At 51.8% G+C, this 20,911-nt stretch overlaps 1 protein-coding gene across 3 annotated transcripts in view; it reads left to right on the forward strand.

Moving 5' to 3' along the window:
• CTDSPL (CTD small phosphatase like) overlaps positions 1–20,911 on the forward strand; it is a 77,799-nt gene that overhangs the window by 35,094 nt on the left and 21,794 nt on the right. For 2 of the 3 annotated variants that reach the window (XM_020964378.2, XM_020964374.2), the window contains 3 exons: positions 12,850–13,004; positions 18,877–18,909; positions 19,024–19,239. In XM_020964378.2, the coding sequence (XP_020820037.1) occupies positions 12,850–13,004; positions 18,877–18,909; positions 19,024–19,239 (404 nt within the window). The remainder of the gene's footprint in view (positions 1–12,849; positions 13,005–18,876; positions 18,910–19,023; positions 19,240–20,911) is intronic. The other variant, XM_020964377.2, reaches the window with a different exon arrangement.

The raw sequence follows: 20,911 nt of genomic DNA on the forward strand, positions 1-20,911 counted from the left end.
AAGGTGAAGCAACGTGACCTGGGCAAGACAAAAATTAGGAGGGGAGAGCATGGGGCAGCGAATCCAGACCGGAGCTAGCACCTGGGAGGTGTGTGGGCAGCGGTGCACCCCTGCCTAGGTGGGAACAGAAAGGAAGCTGTCAGTCCCTTCAGTTGAGGGATTCAGTTGCCTGGGAGATGGTCTTTTTCCTCATTATAGATGACTGAGGCAATTTTTCTCAGATAGCTTCTTCTGCACCTGGAAACTGAAGGTAAAGTATTTTGCAGAAAGGGTCCTTGTCCCCAGAAAGCTTTCCTAATGCTAGGACCCACAGGGTCCTGTGCTGTATTCATGAGGACGGTCTCCTTCCTTTCCCTGGGAGGACATGGGCCAAAGGAGCCATGCGGCCCGCTCTTTAGGTCATCCCTGCATCTGCAGTCACAGCCGCCATTTGTGTGTGTCACGTGGAAAGGACAAAGGTTTAAACATGGGTGCTTTAGGCTAACGGGAAGCCAAGAAAACCAAGGCGAGACAATCGCGGCCTTTCTGATCGAAAGGTTTGCATCGATGATAGTAAACTTGGAGCTTACTCCCTTTTAAATATATCTGGTGCCCCAGAGCTCCTTGAAGGAGTTGGGGTGGCCTCATTTCCACCCACAAAGATGGTGGACACGGGCAATGTGGGCAGTGGTCTTTAGTGGGCTCCCCTAGGGCCTACCTCTTTGCATTTAGGCAGGCTGAACCTCAACCAGCAGACTTGGGCCTTCCAGAACTCAGTCACCTCCACAGCACAGCGAAGCCTCGATTCAGTAGAGGAATAAAACGGAGACTTACCGACCCCCCGTGCGGCTGTGCAGCTTCACAAAGGGGCCGTTTGGCCTGCCTCGGCTCCCTGCCTCACCTTCCTCCACCCCTGGGGCCCCAGTCACCTGGGCTCAGTCGGGAGGCCTCTTCCATTTTGGTGGGGCTCCCCCACCCCTGCTTTTCCTGAAACAAGCTTCTCTTCTGCCTTTGCCAGGACACAGCGAGGTCAGCCCTTCTGCAGCTTCCCCCAGCAACCTGCCTTTTTTTCAAAGAACATCATGCTGCTTTGACTTTTTATTTATAAGAATTTTCTTGTAAGCTTAGTTGCAACAACAGCAGAAAGCAGGGTGGTCAGGTGCAAGAGAACCACAAACGTGCAGCTCATTCCATGCCAATAGAAGGAGCAAAGCAGAGCAGCGTCCTGAGGAGCTCTGGGCCGGCGCCTTTCTCGGTTCTGTCTGGGAGCTTGGTAGGCTCGTTGGCAGCTGATAGAGCTTCGGAGCCAGTGTGAACCTGAAGCTGGTTTGTCCTGGTCTTTAGCCACTGATCGTGACAGGGAGGGGCACGCTTTTACAAGCTGGAATTTCTTCTGCAGAAGTTCCCTCCCCACATGGTTTCTTTTCATTTTATTTTGGACGCATTTCCTTTTTTATTGGGGGGGTACAAAACCCTTTTATAGAATAAGGTCCATCTATTCTTGGTCTCTTTGCTAGACAAGCTTTCTTTTATTCTACGCGATTGAGGCAAATGCATTATTTCCCTTTGGGTTTCCCCTCCACATCTTTTTCTTTCCTCTATCCCAGCTTGTTGCTCCAGGTGAAGTTTGCTGGCGTAGAAGGTGGGTGGGTGGTGGCATGGTCCAACCACGGTCCCGTTTTCCCTGGGAATTGTTCTGGCTTTTCTCCAGTTGCTGGGCATTCTGACCATCCTCTTCTTCCACGTGCTGTGGCTGTTCTGGACTCTCAGTTCTGTTCTGTTGGTCGGTTTGTCCGGTTTGAACCGTGTACAGAAGGGTTGCAGCCCCTTCTCTGGATGCCTGACAGGAGGAGTCTCCCTTCATTCATTTTCCCCAATTCTTCTCCTTTGGGTTCTCCCTCCTTCATTTCCTGCAGTGAGAAGGTCATGGGCGTCTTCCTGAGGATCGCAGTAAATGTGTAAATTGATCTGAGCCACTTCAGGGCGTTAGGTTGTCTCAGCCAGATGCAAAGAACGCAGACCACGAAGGCTCCTCACCACCCCCAGGAGGTGGCTGCTACGACTTGTATTCTCCCTGTTTTGCAGATGAGGAAATGGAGGCTGAGGGCGAGGAGGGACTTAGCCACAGTTCTAGAGCTGGGGTTAGAAGCAAAATTCAAGCCCAGGGCTTCTGGCCCTGACTCTAGCAGTGTGTCCATTATGCTGCCTGGATAAGTAGGGGTTCACGTGCGTTGGAGTGCATTCAAGGGCAGGTATTTCATCTAGCTTATTGACACAGTAAATTTGCTTGGTTTTTTAATCTTTCTTGCCTCACCTTTGTCAGCGATGTAGAAAATGCACGCGATTTCTGGCTTTGCCCGACGTCCCTCTATATATTGCTAGGGCCATTTGGTATTTTAGTTTTTGGTTGACTCTTAAATCTTCTGAATGTACTATGGTCTCTCCTTCCACAAAAGAGAGATTTTAACAGCCTCCCTGGGGTTATTTCTAAGCCTTAGAGTAGTTAAAGCAAGTGAAACTGTCCATCAGCTGATAAAGATGAAGTGAGTCAAGGACTTCTTCCGGATATATAAGAATGACAGGACTTGAATGAATTAACATGTCAAGTGAAGGCCCTGGAGCCTGAGAGACCGCCGAGCCATTGGGAAACATGCAGAGATCACGTGGAGGCACCATCTTTCTTCCCCAACTCTGGCTTACAGAAAAGATGATGTCTGGACCCTGGGGGCAGGGTTCTTTGCCAGGGCATTGCTGGGGTTTGGGTTTGGGGTTTTTTCTTCCTTTAGCTATGTGGTTTGTGCATGCAGCAATCATGATTAAGTGACCCTTGAGTGCAGAGAGGTTCCTGTGCCAGGGATCAAAGCTGGACCTCATGGGCCGGACACTGGGATACAAAATTCAGTGTGATCACGTCATTGTAGGAGCACAGGACAAACTGCCAAAGGATGGCAGTGCCCAGGGCTTTCAGAATGGCCGAGAGTCCAGGAGGTAAAGAAGAGGAAGGGAGATAGCCTGGGCAGAGAATAGCTCCAACAAAGGTGTGGAGCATGTGTTTGGAGGCAGTGTCCCCAGTCTGGCGTGGGGGGAGTTGTGAGAGTGGCAGGGCAGGGCGCGGCATGCCAGGGGGAGGAGGGCCTTGAATACCACGGGAAGAAAGTCAATCTTTCCTGGGACACAGCAAGGAGCCCCTGACCCTTGGGGTCCAGTGGGAAGTGTCCTGCTCATGCCTCTGCTGTGGACGGAGTGCTGGCGTGACCCCAGGTGAGGCACTCGGCATCCTGGGGCCCTCCAGGGAGGGGCTGGATCTGATGGCCTGTGAGGCCCCTTTCTGTGCCAGCCCTGCAATCCCATACAGAATGCCATTGCGCAATGAGAAACAGCTTGAGGAATAAATGCAGGAGAGTATCTACTATTAGGTGGATGTGGAGGGGTAGTTGGCAGTCTGTTGATGGGGTCAGGTAGTGGATAGAAACTTGGAGCTGGAGGCAAGAGCTCTGGATTGGAATCCCGCTTTGGACCTCACAGAACCCCAGTTTCCCCATCTGTAAAGTGGGGCCAGCACCTGTACTCCCTCCCTCCCAAGGTTGTTACAAGGCTTAGAGGGCTAAGTGCTGACTACTCAAATAACGGGAGGTGAGAGAGCAGCTGGGGCGGTGGAGGGAGCAGGGGACACCCCTGGTGCCGTGATGTCCTAGCTAGTGACGTCCAGAAGTGGGCCAAGTCCTGATGCTGGCACTCAAAGCATCCTTGAAAATCATCTCAGCATCTGAGGACCCCAACAACAGTATGTTTATTGGCTTTGTGCCAGTGGGCCTGGCTCCAGAGTACCTGGGATACTCAGAAGTCAGAGCTGGGCTGGAGGTGCGATGTGAAGGACCCAGTGTGCACCGTCCCTGCCCACTCCCACCCTCAACATTAGCTAAAATGATTTTGGGGGGATCCAGAATAGCTACCTTAGAACTCTCTGTAAAATGCATTTTAAAAAGAGATTGAAGGAGGGGTCAAAAGTCCAGCTGTTAAAATATAACCCCAAAGAGTTAGAGTGTGACGGGATGGGGGAGGTGGGGCAGCCAGCCAGACAAATTCCTCAGCTTCCAGGAAGAGCCACACCCCAAGTATCTCAAATCAGTGAGAATGGAGCCAGGATGGCAGCTGCTCATCCAGGCTCCTGCTCTGTCCTCACAAGGTCTTGAGGCCTCCTGCCTGCCTGCAGCGGGCAGCAGGAAGGCCCAAGGGCCAAGGTGGCACAGAAATGCCAGGTGGAGCGAGGGTCAGCCTCAGCTTCCCCTGCACCGTGCTCACTGCCCATTCTAGAAGGGGGATCAGGCCCCTTCCCTCCTAGTTCTAGCCTGTGGGTAGCAGAGTTCTCCAGGAAGGGTGTCTTGTGCCCACAGAGCAGGGGGTGGGACCAGGTTTCTGGAGAGGTGGCTGGCTCTTCTCAGTCCGGGCTTATTTTCCTCAGTTGGAAAGGATGTTTGGATTTCCAGAGTCTCCATATGTGGTTGAACTTTGTGCTGTCTGCCTTTTTTTTTTTCCCTTAAAGAGAAGAAAGGTTTATTTGTTTGGCCACTCCTTTGGGGGGGGGGGGGAAGAATTCGATGTATGCCTGGACTGCGCAGAATTTCCTGTTCCAGACCCATTCCAAACCACGGCCCTGGCAGGAACTCCAGAGCAGCTAGCCAGAGTCTTCTTCCACAATGAAGAAACAATGCCCTTGGTACCTTTTTTTGACTCAGCACCCAGAACTGCAAAGAGGTGGCAGAGGTGTGGGTGGCCCCCAGCCCACACATGCAAACAAAGTAAAACTGGCCAATGCAATGTTTTTGGACACTCTGAGAGGCAACCTCAGAGGCAGTGGACCTGGCTGTGTGACCTTGGACAGGCCTCCTGACTTCTCCGCAACTGGGGCCTTTCTCTAAGATATCTACATTACAGAGAAGGTGCCAACCCCAACAGCCATGGGTGGTCCACTCCAGGACCCTTGAGACAGAGCAGGATGTGAGGTTTGCTAAAGCTTCGTCTGATCTTAAGGCGCAAGGAGGGAATGCTTCTTCCCGGGTTAGAAAGTGAGAACAGCCTTCTGTCCATCCATTTCTCTTGTTCAGACCCTCTCAGGGAGTTCTGGGATGGTGGCTTCGCACTGGCATTGCCAGCTCTTTGGGGACTTTAATCTGCCCTGGGAAGAAATGCATTTGATTTCTGGTGGCAGTATTTAAACCAGGAGAGCAAAAATGGTGCCAGGGAAGAATCTGGCCTTTGGGGGAATGGCGGTATCACGGCTTGGAAATGCTCAGTATTCACTTGGGAACTAGAGCCCTTCGGAAACATTGGCCCCTGCCCAGTCTGGCAGAGTCATGATGGAAATGATAAAAGAGTAGCGTGTATGTCACAGGGGGAGGTTTTCCCAGTGTTTCAGCGACACGATGTCCTTTGAGGCTCCCAGTAAGCCTGTGTGGTCTAGGCACAACCGGGAATTACTGTTCCTATTTTACAAACGGGCAAATTGAGGCTCACCAGAGGAAGTGACTTGTCCAGTCACGTGACTGGTAAGTGTCAGAGGCAGGGTTTGAACCCAGGTTTTCCTGGCTTCGAGGCACCTTCCACTCCTTCAGGCGGCCTTTTGTGGTCTTAGAAACCTCTGCTTCCCTCACTGTGCTAGGCAGGCCACCCTGCATTTGGGAAGGTGCTCTCCCAGGGGACACCTGTGAAGCAGGGCTAGTCAGAGAGGCGTACCTGAGCCCTGCCAAAGCTTCTGACCCAGCGCTTGTCAGGTAGTCTCTGGGGACATGGGGGTTGAGAAGACGGTGGCTTGGGTTGTTTTTTTCTTAGAGCTAATTTTGGGGCTCATTTGCATGGGGAAGGAAAACTTGGGGGCGCTAAGCTTTGGAACCCTGGGTGTTCTCTCTTGCATTCAGGTTTTGTGGCTTTTCTTAGTACTGTGAACTTGTGTAGGTGATGTGTCCGGTGTCACACTTGACCCCGTGCTTTGCCGAGCCCCCAAAGTGTGCGGAACCCTCCCAGGAGCAGAGCCGGAGACCAAACGTCAGGCTTCGCAAGCTCTGGTGTCTTGTCCAGATCGCACGAGGGGAGTTTGTGGGGATGGGCACGTGCCCTCCAGATTCCAGCCACAGCCAGAAATGGTGCTATTGATCGCGTGGCGGTGACAGGAGTGATGATGGCAGCGGCAGCACCATTTAGTGATAGGACTCCCTAAGGTCGGCAAGGCTAGACGGGCAAAAAAATGCCTACATATGTATGTCTGCTTGTGTGTGTGTTATGTGTAGAGATACTTCTGTCTCTGAGACACGTGTGTTCATATGTGTTACATGTGTGGCTGTATAGTACACAACTACGTGTGTTATTACACGTGCGCAGATATTTTGATCTCTAGTATACTTATGTATCTGTGTGTTACATGTATCCTTGTGTGTGTGACTGTAGATACATGAGACATATGTGTGTGGTGGGTGCACACACACATACTTGTGGGCTCCTGAGAAACTCTGAACAAGCCTGCCCTGGAAAAGATGATACTTGGAGACAAAGCAGACCCCTTCTGTTGAACCTCACAGACATTGAACTCGTATTTGGCACGGGTGACTTTCGCGGCATTGTGGATTTTTCAAGGTGGGCCAGTGAGGATGTGGGGTTGCTGCCTCCAAGGCACCCGGCATGCCCACGCAGTAGGGGATGGCGGCCCCAGAACATTGAGGGTGCTTTTCCTTTTTGGCTCTTTTCCGCTGATCCGGGCTCTTAAAGCCTTTTGAATCTTGGTGCCCGGAGACACCTAGTAACTGCCCCAGGCTGGCCTTTCAGGTATGTAATACCTGCCCACATTCCACTTGCCCAGGCACTTGTATGCACATCCCCCCCCCACACATCCCACTCCTCAATTTTCCTAATCATTAACGTGCTTCACTGCTATCCTCCAGGGCCAAAGGATCCCCACCCCTTCTCATTCATAGTGGCCTTCACATGTGACATCCGTGGGCCCTGGGACCAGTGTGTTCCTAGACGAGGCCTGGAAACAGCCTACGTACCCAGCAAGTGGGGAGTGATGAAATGAACCGGGTGTGACGATGAGGGCATACTGTCGGCTGGGTTGGCAAACGGGGAGAACTTGGTGAACTGTGGGAAAGACACTGACAAATGATGGAGGTTCAGAATGGCAGGATCTGTGTGGACGACAGCTGTGGGAGTGGTCCCGATGACGGCGATATCTCAGGACGCACCGAAAGAAACAGACGCAGATGGCAGAGTCTCTGCTCAGTCTCTACAGGCATGGGGGCTAGTGGCTCCTGAACGGCTTTTATTTGGGTGATGGACGTGTGTTGATGATAGCTCAGCTTGTCATTTCTAAATTTAGAAAAGGACGCGTCATATGAATGTACCTTTTTAATTGTGTGTCTCGGTCTACATTTGTGTTATCTCCCTGCGCGTCTGTATTGTCTCATCTTTAGACTGTAAGCTCCTTGAGGGCAAGGCGTCTCATGTTTGTCTTGGTATCCCCAGTGCCTGGCATACAGTTGGTGCTTAATCAATGCTGTTGGTAATTATTGTCTACAATGATTTTTTAAAATAAATTTTTATTGACATTTTCTGTTTCTTACATCATCAGTTATCCCCAGTATCCCACAGAGTCATCCAATATGACAAAGAATGTTTTAAAGAGCAACCAGGGGGCGCCATACTGCACAGAGCGCCAGGCCTGAGGTCAGGAAGACTTCTATTTCTGAGTTCAAATCAGGCATCAGGCACTTACTGTGTGACCCTGGACAAGTCACTTACCCCTGTTTTTGACTCAGTTCCTTCATCTGTAAAATGAGCTGGAGAAGGAAATGGCCAACACTCCAGTGGCTCTGCCAGGAAAACCACAAAAGCAGTCACAGAGAGTTGGGAGCAACTGAAATGACTGAGCAGTAGTTGATGGGTGTCTCCTTTGTGGCCACTACTTGGCTGTCACAAAAGGTACTGCTAGGAATACGAGGCTCCTCCTCTTCTTCTTCTTCTTCTTCTTCTTCTTCTTCTTCTTCTTCTTCTTCTTCTTCTTCTTCTTCTTCTTCTTCTTCTTCTTCTTCTTCTTCTATTTCTTTATTTTTAGTTTTCAACATTCACTTCCACAAGATTTTGAGTTCCAACTTTTCACCCCATCTTGACCCTCCCCCACCACAAGATGGCATGCATTCTGAATACCCCTTCCCCTAGTCTGCCCTCCCTTCTGTCTCCCCCCCTTCTCTTATCCCCTTCCCCTTCTATTTTCCTGTGGGGCAGGATAGATTTCTGTACCTCATTTCTTGTATTTCTTATTTCCCAGTTGCATGTGGAAACATTTTTTTTAAACATGTGTTTTTAAAACTTTGGGTTCCAAATTTTCTCCCTTCATCCCACCCCACCCACCCTCATTGAAAAGGCAAGCAAGTCAATACAGGCCATACCTGTGCAGTTATGCAAAACACGTCCATAGTAGACATGTTGTGAAAAACTAACTCTATTTCCCTTAATCCTATCCTGCCCCCCCATTTATTCTATTTCTTTTGACCCTGCCCCTCCTCAGAAGTACTTCCTTCTGATTACCCCTTTGCCAATCTGCCTTCTCTCTATCATCCCCCTGTTCTCTTGTCCCCTTCCTCCCCTATTTTCCTGTAGGATAAGACAGATTTCCATACCCAATTGAGTGTGTATGTTCCCTCCTTAAGCCAAATCCTATGAGAATAAGATTTCCTCATTTCCTCTCACCTTCCCCTGTTTCCCCTCCACTGTAAGAACCTTTTCTTGTCTGTTTTGTGCAGGATAATGTACCCCATTCTACCTCTCCCTTTCTCCTTCTCCTAGTATAATCCTCTCTCACCCCTTAATTTTATTCTCCAGATATCACCTCTTCATTTCAACTCACCCTGTGCCCTCTATCTATCTATCTATCTATCTATCTATCTATCTATCTATCTATCTATCTATCTATCTATCTATCTATCTATCTACTATCTATCTATCTATCTATCTATCTATCTATCTATCTATCTATCTATATGTACATATAATTCTTTCCCCTCCCACTATCCTAATACTGACAAAGGTCTCGTGAGTTATAAATATCATCTTTCCATGCAGGAATGTAAACAGTTCAGCCTTAATAAGTCTCTTATGATTTCTCTTTCCTGTTTACCTCTTCATGTTCCACTTGAGTCTTGTATTTGAAAGTCAAATTTTCTATTCAGCTCTGGTCTTTTCATCAAGAATGCTTGAAAGTCCTCTATTTCACTGAATGACCATTTTTTCCCCTGAAGGATTATACTCAGTTTTGCTGGGTAGGTGATTCTTGGTTGTAATCCTATCTCCTTTGCCCTCTGGAATATTATATTCCATGCCCTGGTCCTTAATGTAGAAGCTGCTAAATCTTGTGTTATCCTGATTGTGTTTCCACATACTTGAATTGTTTCTTTCTGGCTGCTTGCAATATTTTCTCCTTGACCTGGGAACTCTGGAATTTGGCTACAATATTCCTAGGAGTTTTCCTTTGGGGATCTCTTTCGGGAGATCGGTGGATTCTTTCAATTTCTATTTTGCCCTCTGGTTCTAAAATATCAGGGCAGTTTTCCTTGATAATTTCTTGAAAGATGATGTCTAGGCTTTTTTTTGATCATGGCTTTCAGATAGTCCAATAATTTTTAAATGCTCTCTCCTGGATCTATTTTCCAGGTCAGTTGTTTTTCCAATGAGATATTTCACATTGTTTTCTAATTTTTCATTCTTTTGGATTTGTTCTACTATGTTGTGATTTCTCATAAAGTCACTCTCCTCCAATTGCTCTATTCTAATTTTTAAGGAAGTATTTTCTTCAGTAATCTTTTGGACTTCCTTTTCCATTTGTCCAATTTTGCTTTTTAGGGCATTCTTCTCCTCATTGGCTTTTTGGATCTCTTTTGCCATTTGGGTTAGGCTATTTTTTAAGGTGTTATTTTCTTCAGTATTTTTTTGCGTCTCCTTTAGCAAGCTGTTGACTTGTTTTTCATGATTTTCTTGCATCACTTTCATTTCTCTTCCCAGTTTTTCCTCTACTTCTCTTACTTGCTTCTCAAAATCCCTCTTGAGCTCTTCCAAGACCTGAAACGGATTTATATTTTTCTGGGAGGCTTTGAAAGTGGGAGCTTTGACTTTGTTGTCTTCTTCTGGTTGTATGTTTTGATCTTCTCTGTCACCAAAGTAAGATGATATAGTCTGACTCTTTTTGCGAGGTTTGCTCATGATCCCAGCCAATACTTGAGTTTTAAACTCCTTGTTAAGGTAAGAGTCTGCTTCCAATGTGGAGAATGTATTGTTCCAAGCTTTGGGGGTTTGTACAGCTGTTTTCAGAGATACTTGTAGGGACCTGTATATTTTCAGTTTTTCCAAGGTGGTATGATAAGGGTGGAGGTGTTTACTCTTTTCCTGGTCTGTGCTCTGGTCTGTGAGTGACTGGCCACAAGCAGTTTTTTCTCTCTTGGAACTGTGACGAGGGTTTCCTCTCCACCGCCACTACAAGCTCCACCATGCCAGTGCTCCTCCTCACCCCAGGACTGCCACCCAGGACTGTGACCCAGATCCAAGCATGGGCAAAGCAAGAGATCCCTGCCTCAGCACCAGCAAAGAGATCCCTGCAGTCCCCTTCTGATCAGCCACTTGATTTCTCCTTAGTCTATGGGCCGGAAGCTCAGAACGCAGCCACCACCCCAGTGCTCGTGCTCTGTGCTCTGTGCTCTGGAACTGGCTCTGACCTAGCTCTTCTCTCACTGCAAAAACAGACTTTTCCCACTGACCTAAGCTGTCTTTGGTGTTCATGGATTGAGGAGTCTGGACACCGCCACAGCTGCCTGTGATTCATTCCTCTGAGGCCTGCTCCAGGTCCGCTGCAGCCTGTACGCCCTCGCTGTGCTGTGCTCCCAGCCCGGCGTGATACACCTTTCTAATCAACCCTCCAGGCTGTCTTGGACTGGAAATTTGTTTTGCTCTGTCTTTTTGTGGGTTCTGCTGCTTTAGAGTTTGTTTAGAGCCATTTTTTTTTTTACGGATGTTTGGAGGGGTTTGGGGGAGAGCTCAAGTAAGTCACTGCTTTCACACCACCATCTTGGCTCTGCCTCCGAGGCCCTTCTTCTCGTCGCTGGCTTCCTTGGGGTGTGAGCCCAGTCATGGAGTCTCAATTTTATTTGGTGAGTGTGCTCTCAATTCAACCTCTGGCTCCCAAGTAGCCCTGGAGGGTCCTGTTTTCCAGATGCATATGCATGCCTGAGTCAAGCCACAGGAGAAAAGAACCTGTGGGGAATGGCTTCTTCTTATTGCTTGTTTTAGCTGTGAACATTCAGTCTCACAGTGCTCTCTGTGGAGAAATGCTCCACGAGGAGCGCCATCTTTGATTCACTTTGGTGGACCCAAGGATCTTTGATTGGAGGAGGAGGGTGAGGCACAGTGTCTGGGGAGCCCAGGCAGACTCTGGAATTAGAATTATCAGGCTCTGACGCTCCCAGGCTTGAGCCCTTTGTGAACGGCCTCCATTCTACACCATCCTTTGGCTTGCTATTGGCTGGGTCTGCAGACTCGGGCCATCTCATTGCACCTGGACCCTCACCACAGCAAGGCAATTCTAGTGCTGCTCGATTCTGTACCCCACTTCCCACAGCGTCTCTTCCAAGCCTTCTTGTCTCTCCTCAGACTTCCCACACAAGCCCGTCTCCCTGTGGATGCTTGACCCTGGCCACTCCCTCCCCTGCTCAGCTCACCCCCTTAGTTCTGCCCCTCTAGGATCAAAGAGCATCTTTTCCCTTGGGCATTTCAACCTCCTCCTGGCCTGCCCCCTTCCACCCTTTGCAGTCGCCTTCACTCATTGGGCCATTCTTGTGGTATTCTTGGTATGCGGGGCGTAGACCTTCTCACTCACTCACCTGGGCTCTGGGAACTTGGTGGCCTTTTCAGAATGTTTTTGTAACTGTATTTCTATAGAATTGTTGCCTTTTCTACCCATTGTATTTTACTTGATGCATTAGAAATGTTCTGAGAGGGGCAGCTAGGTAGTGTAGTGGATTGAGCTCTGGAGTCAGGAGGACCTGAGTTCATATCTGGCCTCAGACACATAACACTCACTAGCTGTGTGACTCTGGGCAAGTCACTTACCTCCAATTGCCTTACCCAAAACACCCCAAACAAAACAAAACAAAAAGAAATGTTCTGAGGACTCTGCAGGTGTCACTGATCTGTTGTTGTTCCATGTCTACAGCTGCCTTTTCAGTCCTTGCAGCTGCCTCTCCATGTCCCTGGCCTTCTTCAAGGTCTGGCCCAAGCCCCACTTTCTCAGGAGACAGAACGCATTTGCGGTTGGCCCTCCTGCTTGGGCCTTCCCCTGATGTGCCCATTCAGATGTGGGTTTTGTCCTCCATTAGAATGGGAGCTTCATGAGGGCATAGCCTTTTTTTTTTCTTTTTGGCCTTTACATTCCCAGTACTCAGCCCCGTGCCTGGTCTATGGTAAATATTGAATTAGTGCTTGCTGATTGATCTCCTGTTTCTAATAATTCTGGTCCCTGGGAACCAACAATGGGATGATGTCTGCCTTGCCAGCAGAGGGGCGGTGGATGACGGGTTCAGAATGGGGCATGTGTTGTGCCGTGTGACCACTGCCATACTGATTGGTTCTGGTTTAACCGGTTTTCTTTGCTCCAAGGGAGTGTTCAGTTTGGGGGGGCAGAATAGGGGCATCCCAGACTGGCTTCTCCTGAGAACAAAAGGAACCACTAGCCCAAGGGGTGCCCTGCTGCTCTCCTTTGGCTGGGCCCTTGGGCAGGGGAGGCGCCGTCTTCACGAGCTCACCTCCTCAGGGTTCTGTGTTCTCTCTCTGCTCCTGCAGCGGCCCAGAGCAGCATCAGCCTGAAGAAGCAAAGAAGTCGGAGCATCTTCAGTTCTTTGTTTTGCTGCTTCCGCAACTATCATGTGGACACCACAGCCATCCACAGCACGAGCGTGCTGCCCCCGGTGGTGGAGGAGAACGGGGGGCTTCAGAAGGTCAGTTGTCCCTGTCTCCCAATGCGGGCTCAGAGTCCAAGGCCGGAAGGCAAAGTGGCCAAAATGCCTCTCGATGGCCCTGGACCCGTGTGGGGCGTGGGGGGGGGGGGCTCAGTGGATTCCTGAATTCTGCCATCTTCTTGGCTAAGGAGAGGGTGCATGCAGAAGTGGCTTGTTTTCCTGCTGCTCCTTCTTCTTTCCCTTAGAATTGGATCATTCACAGTAATTTTCCATTCCTCCAGTTTCTTGGAAACTGGATTGTGGAGTTGGCAAGACCACCCTGCAGTGGGGGCCATGTCACCCCAAAGAAGCTGGTCCCCACGGGCAGTGGGATGTTATGTCCCCGCCGGAATAGCAGGCTGAGCCCCACCGCTCGGTTTGTGGCCTTCACTGGCACTTGTCTGCATGGGTCTCTGCTCAGCCAAGAGGTCTGGGGAGTTCCCTGGGCAGATTGAACGAGGGAGGGCTCTCTCTCCTACTAAGTGATTCTAGTTCGAGGCCTTTATTTGAGGTGAGGCTGCCTGTCGCCGCCTGCTCCCCCACTGCCTTCCTTCTGATCCGGGGGGTTTTCCACTACCTGTTGTCAGGTCAGAGTGAGAGCATGGCATCCTGAGCCCTCGGCCGCCGGAGTGGAGCAGCTGCAGATGAGAATCATCCCCAAGGCGCCGGTGCTCTCCTTTTTGGCCGCCCGTCCTGTGATTGTGCGGGAGGGAGGCTTTAGAGGGAGGCTTCCCTAGCTTTCCACAGATCAAGGGATTCATTCACCGAGGGGAGGGTTAGGGAGACGAGCACCAACATAGACTCGTGTGTTAGCGGACTCTCACCGGGAGGTTTAAAAAACCACCTTCCATCAGCCATAATTCTGTCTTTGCTGAAGTGTAAAGACAAGGAAGCCTTCCCAGTGGGTGAGAGTTCTCCAGACACCCTTAATCATAGCTATCATTGTACTAATGAATCACATAGAGCTCAAAATGCTGTGACACCTCTTCACTGACGTTTCCAGCAATTGGAAATAGATTGTTCTTAACCATCCATGATGGAAAAACAACATGGATGAAAAACGTGTCGTCCATGTGCTGGGTACACCTCCGTCTTTCATTGCTGTGGCTATTTGAGTGAGCTGGGCCCAGAGCTAAGCAGGAAGATCTGACTCCATTGCACTTGGGAAATTGGGCACACTCTCCTTGATTCCAAACTGCCGCTTTCCCCACGTCTTAGCACCAGTATTCTCCCGGTAGGATGGCCATGTGGCTGCGGGTCATGGAGCATCACAGTCTAGGGAAAGTCCAAATGATAAAGACCTCACAGAACAAGAGAGGCATGTGGGGAGTGTAAGCAGACTGCCTCCAATCCGTGTGTGACATGTAGGGAAGAAGAGGCAGAAAGCACCCACCACCCCAAGGATGCAGGTGGCCAGAAAAGAAGCTGAGCTCATCACAGAGCAAGAAGGAGAGGCAGCAGCTGGCCAAGAGTCAGGGGGACGGTAAGCAAGCATTGGGAAAGATGTGCCAGGATGGCCGGCTGGAGGCATCACGAGTCACCCACGTCCTGGGGAGCCTGGGGGCCGGCTGGAGGCATCACGAGTCACTCGTGTCCTGGGTTCCTTCTGGCCTTGTCTCTGAGGGCCTGGGGGCGGGCTGGAGGCATCACGAGTCACTCATGTCTGAGGACCTGGGGGCCGGCTGGAAGAGTCACAAATCACCCATGTCCAGGGGGTCTGGGGGCCAGCTGGAGTCACCGTGTGCTGGGTTCCTTCTGGCCATGTCTCTGCAGGCCTGGGGGCCAGGCCAAGCCTTATCTGGTGTTGCCCCGCCACGAGCCACCCTGCCTGCGCCTTGGATAGAGCACAGGGCTCCAAGCATTTCTGATGAAAAGACAAGAGTCAAGAGAAACCTAGAAGAGCACGTCTAACTGAGCATTTCCAAGGGCTGTCTGATGACGTGCTAACATTCTAAGGAGAAGAACCAAGTGTCCTGTAAAACCTTTGAAAAGATATTGAGGAAGTTAGATAAGAAAAACAAGGGGGTAGGGAAGGGTAGGTTCCATTCTGTGGGTTTTCAGAGGGGAAAGTGAGGGGAGGGAAAAGAGATCTGTGTAGAAAAGTGGGCAGAGGTGAAGCTCATCCTTTCTGCTAATTGAGGTGCTTGAGAAAGAGGGGGTCCAAAGGGCAGCAGATGAGGCAAGGGCAAGGGAGGGTGAGGCGGGGGGTCAGAGGGAAGGTGTGTTAAGAGGAAGGAGAACACTGGCAGGAATACTCATGAGCAAAACCAATGTCCTGATCCTGGGGGGCTGTTAGAAGGAGGGGGAGGAAAAAACGTAGAATCTGGCCCTCAGACTGCTGGAGAGCGGCTCAACCTGCTGTGTGTGAGTGGGGCGGAGGCTTACTGTGCCGTTGGAAATGGCCAAAAGAGAGGATTTCTGAAAATCCCGGGTAAAGCCAAGTGACTCAGAGGGCAGCGAGCAGAATCCCTCTATACAATGATAGCAACACCATCAAGAGAAGGAGCTTTGGAAGACCAGAGTGGCCAGAGCAAGAGGAGAGCCTGAGGAAGGCCAAAGCAAGGAGAGGAGAACACCCGGAGGGTGCGAGGAGGGCGTGCCGGGCCTCAGGAGCCATGAGATGCCAGGCACACAGGACAGATCCTTTGGTTTGTTGAGGGCACAGAATGGAGGTTTTGTTTTATAAAGAACCTTTTCCATCTGCTTTGTAGGTAGAGGGAAAAGCCTTCTTTGGGCCTCCTTATCTTGTTCTCCTTCAAAATAAAAAGTACGGGTAAACTCACATGAGTAGGAGGGCCAGAGAAGCGTCCTGGAGGCAGCTGGAGGAGGATTTTGGAGCCAGAATGTAGGACAGTGAATGGGAGTTAATGCAAAGAAGTTTGGAATTGGGGGTTTGAGCCACATTGTGGAGAGCTTTGGGTGCCGAGTGGAGGAATGTGTCCTTTGTAATGGTCAGACCCTGGGCAGCTGGCCAGGACATGATGAGGCTCAGGCCTGAGGATAGCCACGCTGCCGTGGAGAGCTCCAGCAGGGGGGGCCTCGGCTCCTCAGGAAGCCCGGCAGTAGCCTCGTGATGTTTGAAGTCATTCAGCAAGCTCTGACCCAGAGTGATGGCCTGCGTGAGGGCCTCGACTTGGTCACTCCCAGAAGCCACAGGCTGCCCAGTGGGCCTTGGCCAGGGCACTGGCCTCACTCCATTTGCACCACAGCTTTGGTCAGTGTCCTTTCTGAGGGGTCCGGGGGATGGCGTAGGAAGGAACCTTGCTCACCATGTACTCCCTGTGTGCCCTCAGACAGGTACCTTGAATCAGTCAGTCACCCAGCATTTATTAAGCACTGATTGTATGTCAGGCACTGTGCTAAGCACAGAGGATTTGGAAAGTGGCAAAAACCTGGCCTCTGGGAATCTCAGTGACCTCATCTGTAAAATGGGAATGATTCCTAAGGTCCTGCCTGGCACACAGATTCCGACACTGAGTGAGCCTTTAATGGCCTTGGGGGTGGTCCCGCTCAGAGGCTGTGTGATCCAGTTTCTGGGGCCCTGTTGCTGGGGCGCAGCTGTAGCAAAGCTTGTGCTTGCCAGCCCCAGTCAGGTCCTAGTGAGTAACAGCATCCATCCGTCAGAGTGGCCACTGGGATCAGTGAGGGAGCAGTTGGCATGCCACACAGTAGCGCATTGCTGGGTTCTGTCCCATTGAGCAGCCCAAGGCAGAAGGACTCAGCTCTCCAGATGCTCATCCTGGTTTATCGGCTCAGAAGCTGCAACTTGGTGAAATGGTGGTTCCCTAGATGTGAGTGAGCAGGGCCGGAGCCTGACCCTGTGCTCCAGCCACCCCCCACCACCACCAGGCTCCCTTGGGTAGCGGAATGATCTGAGGAGCCAGTGCTGGTGACCATGACAACCTGGACCTTCAAGGCTTAATCAGTGCTAGAGGCCGCCTTACCGCTGGAATCCAATCCAAGGGATTCTCAGGCTAAGTCCCAGTGGGGCACTGTTCTGCCTGAGGCTCGTGAAACTGTGCCTTGATCTAATTGTAGAGTGACAGAATACAAGAGAGCTCTCCCTTTTCCTTTGTTCATCCCGATTTGTGATTTTATTCACATGGGAAGCTCCCTCCCCTGATGCCGATCTGCACATGCTCGGCAGCATCCTTCTTAAGGAGCACTTTGAGGTATGGTGACCTGCGGTCACCAGATCGGGGTGTGACAGAGATATGGCTTTAAACCCTGGCCTTCCCATCTTCCGCCTACCCAGAGCTGTTTTTTCAAAAAAGAGGAGACAAAAGCCCTTTTCAGAGGGGGCAGGGTGACAGGAGGGAGGCCAGTGAATGCCTTTCTGGCTGTTTAAATATGCCCCAAGTCTGTTAATAAGAGACCTCAGCTGGGAAGGGAGAGTCAAGGGCAGCCCCCAAATGGAAGCTGAGGGCTTGGGACCCTGCCTCATGGAACCCACAGGCTCCCGCAGTCTGATGCCCCCACCTGCCCACTGGCTCTGCCAGCTGGGGCCCTGCTGGCCTTCAGGGCCTCTAAGTGAAATGCAGACTTCGTGGCGCACAGGCAGAGGCACTGTGCTCCCTGGGCTCAGAGATGTCATGAGTTGGGGCAGCCACGGCCCCAGGGCCTACGGCATGAATAAAGGCTTTAAGTGGGGAGGCCCTGCAGGCTTCTAGACCTGGACCTGCCTCCCACTCCCTAGCTGTGTGACCTCGGATGAGTCAGCTGACCCCTCTCTGAGCTGCAGCTTTTCTCTCATCTGTAAAAGGAGAGGGTTGTACCGGGGGGCCTCTGAAGGGTCTTCAAACTCTACATTTGTACACATGTGCAGTTTTTTCTGGAATAATTTGCCATTAGTTTCTAAGGCCACAGCTGGCCTGAGGCTCTTCCCACCAACGCTCAGTCTTCTGGACGTGTGGGGCCAAGGCATGAGGCTGCTGGAGATCGGAGGAGGTGCTGTTTTCTCCATGATCCGGGGCCATGCACTGAGCCAATCCAAAGGTTCTTCAGGGCTCGGGGGCCCCCAGAACAGTCTGTGAAGAGTGCAGGGTGATGTGCTTATGGATTGTTTTGCTTTTCCACAAGTTTTTAAGTTCAAACCCAGCAGCCCCAAGGCCCTGGCTAGCAGCATTCAGAAAGGTCTATCCCCTTGGCAGGAGGTTGGCCCACCAGATGAGGCTGCACCGTGAACCAGGCGGGGAAGGGTCCCTTTGCCTTGGTGCAGGGCGCTGGGCTTAGGGCTCCTGCGTCCTGAGAGAGAGTCAGTGGAATGCAATAATCGTTGGTGACACAGGCACCAGGGCAGGGAGCCAGCCTGGGGGTGTGGGTATGGGTCCTTAAACTGGCTCAGCATGGCATTTCTAAGGATCTTCCTGAGAACCTCAGAGCCTCTGGTGGGCTGGCACTGCGGAGGACCAGGCCAGGGACATTGGTGGGAGTAAAGGGGACCATTTTCCAAAGTCCATCTTGAGGACAGCGTATCCTCCCTCCCTAAACTGAGCAGCCCAAGGTGGACAGAAGCTGGGGGGTCAGTTCATCCATCCCCCTGCATAATTGTCCAGTGCTGGGGGCCTCGCCATCTCCCAAGGCGGCCCACGCCATTTCCGTTCAGCTCTCCTTGTTAGGGGGCTCAAGTTACACCCAAGAAAAGGCCAGTGATTGGCTCCTGGTGCTGCCACTGGGAGATCCCCACCCCCACCATGGGTTACCACTTGGCTTCTCTTTATGTCTGCCATTATTCATTCATCTCCATCAGCTGAGAGAATGTCAAGGTCATCACGTTTTTATCAGATTGTTATTGCTTTGATTTCTGTTTTCTCCTCGTGTGCCCTCCAGCAGGCCTCCGGAGTGACCGCCATCTTGTTTGTTCCCTCCGCAGGGCGACCAGAGGCACGTCATCCCTATACCGAGCGTACGTATCTCCCTCCTGTCTTTGGGCATGCCAATCTGGGTTCCTGCCGCGGTTCCGCCCCTAGTCAGACAGCTCACTGGGTGAGCTGTGACACAGAGCTGTTGTTTCAAACAGGGACGGGAAGTCCAGCCAGTTCAGGACTCCAAGCCGGGCCTCAGGCCCGAGGGGCCACCTGCCTCACCTTGGCTTCAGCTCCAGCATCAGCCTCCACGTCCAGAAATGCCTGTACGGTCCAGGCTGTGCCCTCTTAGCTCTGAGGGCGGCCCTCGAGACTACAATAAGGAAGGGATGCTCGCGAGACAGGCCGGTGCTGCCGGGCTCCCCTTGCAGGTGTGGCCCCAAGGTTCCAATGCCCAGGAGGGGCCCTTTAGCCGTGCTCTGTCCCAGGCGGCCTCTGCCTCCCCCCTGCCCCCCCTGCCCCCCTGCCCCCCTGCCCGTGTCCACCAGTGCCGTGGCCAGTGCGAGGTCAGGGGGCCCTGGGCTCCGGGCTGTGTGACCATAGGCAAGTCATGCCCTCTGAGACTGTGTCCTCCGCTGTAAAGTGGGACGAGGACCTGGGAGATCAGACTCCCAGGAGACCCGACCACGCGAGCTCACTGTCGTGGTCACCGTTTCTTTGGGCTGTGCCGTGGCCAGGGGTGGGCGAGTGGCCCGTCAGCGGGGTCAGCCCCATTGACCCCAGGCGTGGTCCATCCTTGTCACGTCCTTCAGCGAACCTCAGGCTCCGTACAGACGTGGGAGCTGTCGTCTTCCTCCTCACCAGGGACAGGGACCAGCCCTGGGGGAACTTCTGGGTGAGGAAGCTCCCTCTGCCAGGGCAGGTCACAGCTCCTCTGCTGCTCAAGACATTCTTAGAGCCCAGAGAGGTTAGGTCACTCAGGCAGGATGTGTCAGGAATTGAACTCGGCTCTTCCTAACTCTGTCCACCAGGTACCAGTCCAGGCTGCCTCTGTCGTCACTGAGATGATCGTCCTTATTGCGCTGTCAGCTCAGTGGACAGAGTCTTTGGAAAGCCCGCTGGGCTGTTTGCCATCTCGGGTACTGAGAGCATTAGGACAGCCCGGCAGAATGGGCGTGCCTCTGGTCTTGGGGTTAGCAAGATGACCTGGATCTAAGCCCCCTCCCTGCCTGTGTTCACTAGCTGTGTGACATGGGGCGTATCGCCACCTCTCCTGGCCTCAGTTTCCTCATCTGTAGCATGACGGGCCGTGTGACCTTGGACGAGTCCGTTCACTTCCTGGCCCTCAGGGAGCTGGACTCCAAGGCCCTCGAGATCCCTTCTGGCCCTGTGGCCTGGTTCTCCCCCTCTGGGCCAGGCCTCGGAGGGCCTTCTCAGCCTGAGGTCCACGGTCCTTTGGGGTAACCTCAGAGATCTGAACGCTGACTTTTACGCTGACAAGGTGCAGCTGCTCTTGGTGACTCTGTGAGTGTGGCACTGGCCCAGTTATTCCCCTGATGCCCAGAGAAGTCTGGCCCCTGGGCATCTGCCACAGCAGGATTCCTATGATGTCCTCACATGTTCTGAGGACTCGTAACTACATGAGAATTCCAACGAATCACTTCAGGCTAAAGAAACTGAACGAATTTAAAGGCCAGCCACTGCCCTCCAGTCAGACAAAGCCCCCTTAGTGGGCAAACATTTTGAGGCTTAATGAAGTTGTAGGGGAGGTGGGATTGACTCGCCTGCTTTTCCCTTCTCTCTCAATGCAAAATCGATAGAATTCTGAGGGCTGTGGCCTCCTTCTTTGTCACCCACGCTCCAGTTGGAGCCCAGAGCCTTTTCTGCACAGTTCGTGTGCGTCTGTCTCCCCGTGGCATGGAGGGCCTCTGGCAAGGAGCTGAGAAGTCCTTAGGGCTCACCACAGTGAGAACACACCGGGGGCCTGCATGGGCAGCCTGCAGGCGGGTCCTGGTCCCAGACATTGCTTAAGTGAGACCGAAGGCCACAGGCGGGCCCTCCTCCAGCAACTTGATGAGTGTCTTCTGCTCCCCAAAGAATCTG

This window comes from Phascolarctos cinereus, unplaced genomic scaffold, assembly GCF_003287225.1.
Source record: "Phascolarctos cinereus isolate Bilbo 61053 unplaced genomic scaffold, phaCin_HiC Scaffold_4;HRSCAF=312, whole genome shotgun sequence".
Classification (NCBI taxonomy): domain Eukaryota; kingdom Metazoa; phylum Chordata; class Mammalia; order Diprotodontia; family Phascolarctidae; genus Phascolarctos; species Phascolarctos cinereus.